Consider the following 7,500-nt stretch of genomic DNA (forward strand, 5'->3'; position numbering starts at 1 on the left):
GAAGTTTATTCATAAATTTATGATCGGTATTTGACCACCTTATTTCATTTGAATTGGTTTCCTCCCATTCCCTTGGAATTATGAAAGAAATGGATACTGTTGCTTGTTTTGCTATTCACAGGAGAACAACCATACTACGGTTGTTTTGGATAAATTAAAGTTACGACGCAAGGCAGGCAAAAAGTGAAGGCAGTGTTGGAGTGAGGCGTTGAGAGAGTAAACGTCAAGACACCAACGCTCTCATACTTGGTGGCTTTGTATTTTGTACGTCTTCACGTTGATTATCAACTGGATATGCTGTTTCCCTTAATTGCGTATAAAGGGATTGTTCTTTTTAACATGGAAGAATAAAGCCATCGGCGCCGCCCCGGACGAAAGCTACTGTTGCCGACTATTATTCGTGTACTAAACGTAGAGATCAACCAAGAAGCACCAAGGATGATTTATAAGGTTGGTCATTAATGATACCGATCATCTCAATGTAATTATGTACTCTGAACAAGCTAAATGTTTTGTATAATTTACTTCGGTGTCTTAGCAGTTAGCCTTAAGAAATTCTTGAGTTTTTAAACTTAGTTTCTTCAAGTGGGTGGAATACAATGTTTGTAGCTTTCGAGTTAAACTATGTTTTTTTTATTCAGTATTGTTTAGTGTGTTGAGACAGCTCCCTGTTACTACACACGTTGTTGCATAGTTTTTCTTCATATTTTGGACTTGTGTGTAGTATTCCACCTTATTGTTTTTGGTACATTGTCTAATGAAGGTAACTTTTTTGTACTCTCAGGAAATCTTGGTAAACAGTGGGTTGGGAACAACTATTAAGAAGACCATATTAATTCATCGTGATAGAAAGTGGAAATAAAATTTATATTTTAGTATAGCGAATTTTTCTTATCCCAACCAACTTAGTTGTCTACCTGTTGGAATAAAATATTTACATTCAAAGTTTTTCCAAGATGGCGCCCAACGTGGGGCTATGCTAAGTTGGTTGGTTTCGATGATAGTGTTAGTTGAAGTCGTGCATTGCGGCAGAACTCCGGGGCGGCCCGTATTTCAGTATGAAGTTAGCACTTGTAGGTCACTCTTATGTTAAGCATTTGCAAAGAGTTTTTCCCTCTAATTTGAAAATTAATGATATTGATTTTCAGTGTGAATTTTTTGGTTATAGTGGGGCTAAGTTTAGAACCTTGGTTGCAAATGATAGATTTATTTCAGAGTTGAAGACATATGACCCAGATTTTGTTCTTGTTTTCTTGGGTGGTAATGATATTAGTATTCGAGTAAGCTTGGATATTGTAAAATTGCATTGTTCTGAATTTTACCAAAAATTACGTAGCTGGTTGCCTAGGTCTAAGATCATTGCCAGTCAAATTGAGCAAAGGTATTATTCAGCTGGTAACAGATTTCAGTGTCCCACCGGAATAGATTACCATTATCAGCGGAAATACTTGAATAGGTTTATTTATAAGCTCAAATTGAAGGATTTTTTATTTAGAGTTGATGGAAAATCCAAACTAGACAATAAGGCGTTGTTTGCTGATGAAGTTCATTTAAATACCAAAGGACTCGAGAAACTTAACGAATTGGTGAAGGAGGGGTTGACTTATTGGATAGAGCACTCTTGAGTTGTAAAGTTAAGTTTATTGCTTTATCATTTTCTCGTTTATTTTTTGTTCTGTGATTCTTAAATTAAAACAAAGAAAATGAGTTCATTGGATGTTTTAGTTAATGCACGAAAATACCTACGTGGTAGCATTACAAAACAATATGGTAGTAAGGACAGTTTTACTAGTCTGTCTAGGGTGCAAAGAATTGCAAAAAGAGAAAAATTAAAAGGTATTTTAGCCGAAGTAAAGGATTATGATCACAAAATTACAGATGCGAAGTGGTCTGAAAGTATGAATGAGGAAGCTTTTTCAGTAGAACTTAGTATTTGTGAGCAATATGTTGATAAAGTTACTGAAATGTTAGCTATTCTGGAGGATAAACCAAATGTTGCAAGTGATAACAGTTCTAGAAGTCTGTTGAAGAATCCTGTTATTCCCCTGCCCACTTTTAACAGTAGCCCTGACGAAAATATCAATAGGTTTTTCCAGGAGTTTGAATCTGTTTCAGAGCAACAACAGTTTTCCAATAGAGATAAGTTTTTGCTGTTAAAACAACAAGTGCATGGGAGAGCAGAATATTTGATTAATTCTCTTGAACTGAGTAGTCAGTCATATGAGGATGCAAAGAATTTACTAAGTTGTGCATTTGCTTCCACTGATTTACAGAAATATAATACTGTAAGGATGTTTTCAGAGCTTAAACTGAAGTCATCAGATGATCCTTTTTCATATATTGGAAGGGTAAGATCATTAATAGAAAATGTGAAGTTGTTAAAGATGAATGGTGATGACTTTGCTCAGTATTTTGTGTGGGAAGGCTTAAATGAGACTTTTAAACAGCATTTGATTAGTATCACTAATAATGTCAGACCTAGTTTAGAAGACATACAGGAGCACTTCTTTGAAGCTTCAGATAGGTATCTGCAGGATTCCAAAGCTCATTCAAAGACTATTGTTAAGGAAAAATGTGAGAAGGTGAGCTCTACTAATCTAGCAATCTCTGTTGATAAGAGGAATATTCAAAGGGGTTGTTTATTATGTTGTAATAGTGATTATCCCTTGCACAAGGTTTCGGAATGTGAAGTTTACAGGACTCCTGAGAAGAAATTGGAACGTATTGTAGAACTGGGTAGATGTTTAAAGTGTTGTGGACAGGGACACTTGGCAAATAATTGTTTTTTCAGATTTCATAAGAGATGCTTCAAATGTAATGAATGGCATTTTTCTTATTTGTGTACGAAAGAGCCAAAGGTAAAAAAGGTCAGCAGAGTAGAATCGAAAACAGGTGCCAAATCAAAAGTTGATAAGGATGGTACTGTGCAGATTAAGAATGGCAGTGCTTTGATTGCAGGATCAGTGACTAGTTGTATGGGTGATATGGCTTTACCTACATTTACATGTAAATCAAAAACTGAAACCTTTAGAGCCTTACTGGACAGCGGTTGTCAAGGGAATTTTATTACATCTGAACTTGCCACAGGACTTGACTGTGAGGTTATTTGTGATGGTATCAGCGTGGAAGTAAATGGATTTAATGCTTCTAGAAAGTATAAAACAAAATTAGTGGCTGTTGATTTAGATATTGGGGATAAGAATTATAAAGTTCAGGCTATTTGCGTACCTAATATTGGAATTGACATTTTAGTCCCCAACTTATCAAAACTTGCTCAAGCATTTAAAAAGAAAGGATATGTCATTGCAGATAATCAACTTTTGAACAGTGATAGGATATCTAATGTGAAATTTGTGTTGGGAACCAGTTCAGCTCATTGTTTGTAACCACAGCTAAATTGTTTGGTGACATCAATCCTTTAGTTTACTTAGATTCTCCTGTAGGAATATTGTTTATGGGAGAAGCCAGTAAGGCATTTAAAGTTGTTGATGAAATTCCTACTTTGAAGAATGAGGTTCAATTTAGACTTGCCAGTTTCTTATGTGTTCAGCCTAGGGAATGCGTATTAGATGAATGGCAAGATAATGTAAATAACAAGGATTCTAATTTTATTATAAAGGTTAATAAACAGTCTAATAAGGTCTTGAATGCAATAGCCGATCGAGCTCTAGATGAAAAGGTGAAGGAAGTTCTCAATTATGAAAATATATCTTATGAGGAAGATTCAGAGTTAAATAACGAATTGGTTAAGAATACCTTGTCTAATATTAGAATAAATGATGAGGGTCGCCTAACCATGCCATTAATGTGGAACCAGAGGACATCTCATTTGTTGGGGCAAAACATCAATATGAGTAAGGGAATACTAGCTTCTAATTTTAAGAAGTTGAAAAGAAACCCTGAACACCTAAGTATGGTTGATGATGTTATTCAAGAACAAATAGATATGGGCATAATTGAAAGAATTCCAAATGTGGAAAAATTCCTTGAAAAGTATCCTGAGGCTAGCTTCCTAGCTCACATGCCAATCTTTAGACCTGATAAGGAAACCACGAAGTGTCGAGTTGTGTTCATGTCAAACTTAGGTGAAAGTGTAGACGGTAGACCTCTGACAGTTACTCACAATCAAGCCATGCACCCTGGTCCTAATTTGAATCAGAAGTTGAGTACTGCATTTATGAATTTAAGGTTTGGCTCTAAGTTGCTCTGTTATGACATCAAAAAGGCCTTTAATCAGGTTGCCTTAACTGAGGAAGATCAAAGCAAGTTGCTATTTTTTTGGTATAGAAATGTGTCTAAACATGACTTTACATTGGTAGCATATAAGAATATAAGATTAAGTTTTGGGCTACGTTGTAGTCCAACGATACTGATGTTGTCATTATATTATATATTAGTTGTTGACGATTGTGATCCTAATTTGACTGATGTTAAGAGGCTTTTGTATCAGTTGTTGTATATGGACAATGGAGCATATACTTGTAGTTCAGGGGAAAAGTTGAATGAAGTTTACAAAGTTTTGCCTTCCATTTTTGAGAAATATAAATTTCCCTTGCAACAGTTTGTTACAAATGATCCCTCATTACAAGAAGTTATTGACAGGGAAGGATCCGGTCAAACTCCTCATGAGGTAAAGCTGTTGGGTCTTCAATGGTCAAGGGATTCTGATCAGATTTATACATTGCCTGTAAGGTTAGATCCTAATGCTAATACGAAAAGGTGTGTGTTAAAAACTATTGCTTCCAATTTCGACATCTTTAATTTCAATGGCCCAATTTTGAACAGAGCCAGGATTTTTTTGCACAATTTGCAAACTAATAAATTGGACTGGGATGAAATCCTTGATGGAGAACAACTTAAGGAATGGAAATGTATTGTAAATCAGGCAAATTCTTCACCACCCATTAAATTTGATCGTTTTGTTGGTGAAAGGGATTCTGAGTACATATTAGAATGTTATGTTGATGCAAGTACTGAGATATATGGAATTGTTATTTATATTAGAGAGGTTGAGTCATGCAAGCGGAGTTTTCTTATAGCTAAGAATAAGTTTGTTAATTCATCACTGAAAGCGAAGTCTGTGCCCTCTCTAGAGCTTCAAGCACTGGTTTTGGGTTGTGAAGTGCTAAAGTCTGTTTATGATGAACTTACTGGGCAGTTTTGTTTATCTAAGATCAATATTACCGATTTGCAACTGTTTTCAGATAGCCTTGTCGTTCTTCATTGGCTGCATTCTAGTGCTGTCAAATTGGATAAAGTAAATAAAAGAACTGTATTTGTTAATAATAGGCTCGAACGAATACAGAGGATATGTGAGCAGATTCCAATATTGTTTAACTATATTGCAGGTATCAACAATCCTGCAGATTGTATTACTCGTCCGGTTTCCAGGAAGGTCTTGTCCCGTACTAACTATTGTTGTGGTCCAAATTATGAGCAGTTTGAACAAACAAAGGTTCAGGAAGAGGTATTAAGGTTCAGATTACCTAGCGGGCCGGTTCAAGAATTTGGCGTTTCTGTTAACCAAGCAGCAGAAAACCTAGTAACAGATCATTTGGTTCCAGTGGATAGATTTTCTAACTTGACGAAACTAGTAAAAGTACATGCTAAAGTTTTAATGATAGTGAATAAATGGAAAACTGCCCTTTCTAGAAATAGTTCAGTTATTTCATCTTTGGAAATAAAGCCCCCCGATTTTAATTATTATGAACTGGCATTGCAACAAATTATAAGCAAAGAGCAAAAGCTCAAGTTTCCAGAAGTTGTAGAGTTTTTTCAAAGAAAGCAATGTCCTAAAAAGGATATCCCTGACCTAGTTTCTCAGCTGAATATCTACCCTGACAGGAATAATGTTTTAGAGTACATGGGAAATTTGATAGACCTAATTCTCACAGGGTGTTCTTCCCAGTGTTACTACCTAAAGATAGTTTATTAACTTCATTGATTGTTAGGGATGCCCACATAAAGCTAGGACATGTAGGGTATTATGGGGTACTGAATTTATTGAGAAAAAATTATTACATACCACACATATTTTCTGTTGTAAAGAAGTCTGTAAGCTCTTGCATTACTTGTAAAAGATACAATCAAAGACCTATACGACTGAACCAGTCTCCATACAGATTATTTAGATTGGAACCCTCTGATACTCCTTTTGGTTATCTATATTTGGATTATTGCGGGCCTTTTAATTGCAAACTGTCAGATGGTCGTAGGAAGGTTTGGATATTGTGTTTTTCTTGTATGTACACTAGAGCCATTAATTTGCAGGTATGTTATGATATTTCCGTATCAGAATTTTTAAGGGCATTTATGATACATGTATTTGAGTTTGGATTACCCCAGTTAGTTATTAGTGATTTGGGGACTCAAATTGTAGCAGCTGGAAATAAAATAACTGATTTTCTTAACGATCCGCAAACGGATGAGTATTTCAAGGAGAATGGCATTAATAAGATTAAGTTTGAGAGTTACTTTAAAGGGTGTAGTTCCCTTGGCTCTCTTGTTGAAATTTCAGTAAAAATGACAAAACAAATGATAAATAAGAGCATCGGGACTAATATTCTTGAATTGAGAGATTTTGAATTTTTGATATGTCAAGTTAGAAGTTTGGTTAATAAGAGACCCATTGCATTTAAGGAATCTTTGAGAGATCAGGACCTTCATACACTAAGTCCCATAACCCCAGAGATGCTGCTTAGAGGCTATGAGATTGTGACTGTCAATTTGATCCCAGAATTACAACCCTTGCCTGAGTTGGATGAATATTCAGACCATACGTCCCCGTCTAATTTGGTGAAGGATAAATATACCAAAATTAGGAAAGTTAGGCATAGACTGTTTGACTTATATCAGAGTGAGTTTATGTCTACTTTGTTGAATCAGGCAATAGACACCAAAGACAGATATAAACCCTGCAAGCATGATAAAATAGGTGTTGGTGATATAGTGCTTATAAAAGATGCTAATGTTAAGCCTGTAAACTTTCCAATGGGAATTGTTAAGCAGATAATCACCAATAATGAAGGAGAGACAACTGGTGCAGTTGTCCTGAAGGGTAGAACAGCAGAATTAACTAAAAGACATGTGAGTTGCCTGATACCTTTATTGTTATTTGAAAATTCTTCTGAAGATAAAGACTTAGCAGGTGACCTTCCTAAGATTAGCACTGAATTATCAGTTAGACCCAAAAGTACTAGGAAGGCTGCTTTGGAATCTATCAAAAAGACCAAAGACATTTTGTCTGACGATTGATTGAATCTTGCAGTCTTTTTGAATTTGTAAATATTTGTGGTTATTTGTATATATTGGTAATGATTATTTTTCTTTTTGTTGTCTTTATGAATGCATTATATTTTTTTAACAATTTTTTCTGGAAATTGTGAAACCTTGTCGGGGGAATGTTAGAAAATATATTATCACGATTGTTTCTTATGGTTGAATGCGAGGAAACTGAAGTTTATTCATAAATTTATGATCGGTATTTGACCACCTTATTTC

General features: G+C 35.2%; 2 protein-coding genes across 2 annotated transcripts in view; both read left to right on the forward strand.

Annotated features, from left to right (window-relative positions):
• The window catches only part of LOC137641133 (uncharacterized), a 3,433-nt gene extending 47 nt beyond the window's left edge, over positions 1 to 3,386 (forward strand). Inside the window, exons 1-2 of the mRNA XM_068373576.1 lie at positions 1 to 450; positions 785 to 3,386. The exon at positions 1 to 450 is cut by the window's left edge and continues 47 nt beyond it. Coding sequence (XP_068229677.1) covers positions 1,704 to 3,386 — 1,683 coding nt within the window. The 5' untranslated portion in view covers positions 1 to 450; positions 785 to 1,703. The remainder of the gene's footprint in view (positions 451 to 784) is intronic.
• A 68-nt stretch (positions 3,387 to 3,454) lies between these two features.
• LOC137641134 (uncharacterized) lies at positions 3,455 to 5,935 on the forward strand. Its single transcript, XM_068373577.1, has one exon. It carries the CDS (start codon positions 3,455 to 3,457, stop codon positions 5,933 to 5,935), a length of 2,481 nt encoding a protein of 826 aa, XP_068229678.1.
• Positions 5,936 to 7,500: the final 1,565 nt, after the last annotated feature.

This window comes from Palaemon carinicauda, chromosome 5, assembly GCF_036898095.1.
Source record: "Palaemon carinicauda isolate YSFRI2023 chromosome 5, ASM3689809v2, whole genome shotgun sequence".
In the NCBI taxonomy this organism is placed as follows: domain Eukaryota; kingdom Metazoa; phylum Arthropoda; class Malacostraca; order Decapoda; family Palaemonidae; genus Palaemon; species Palaemon carinicauda.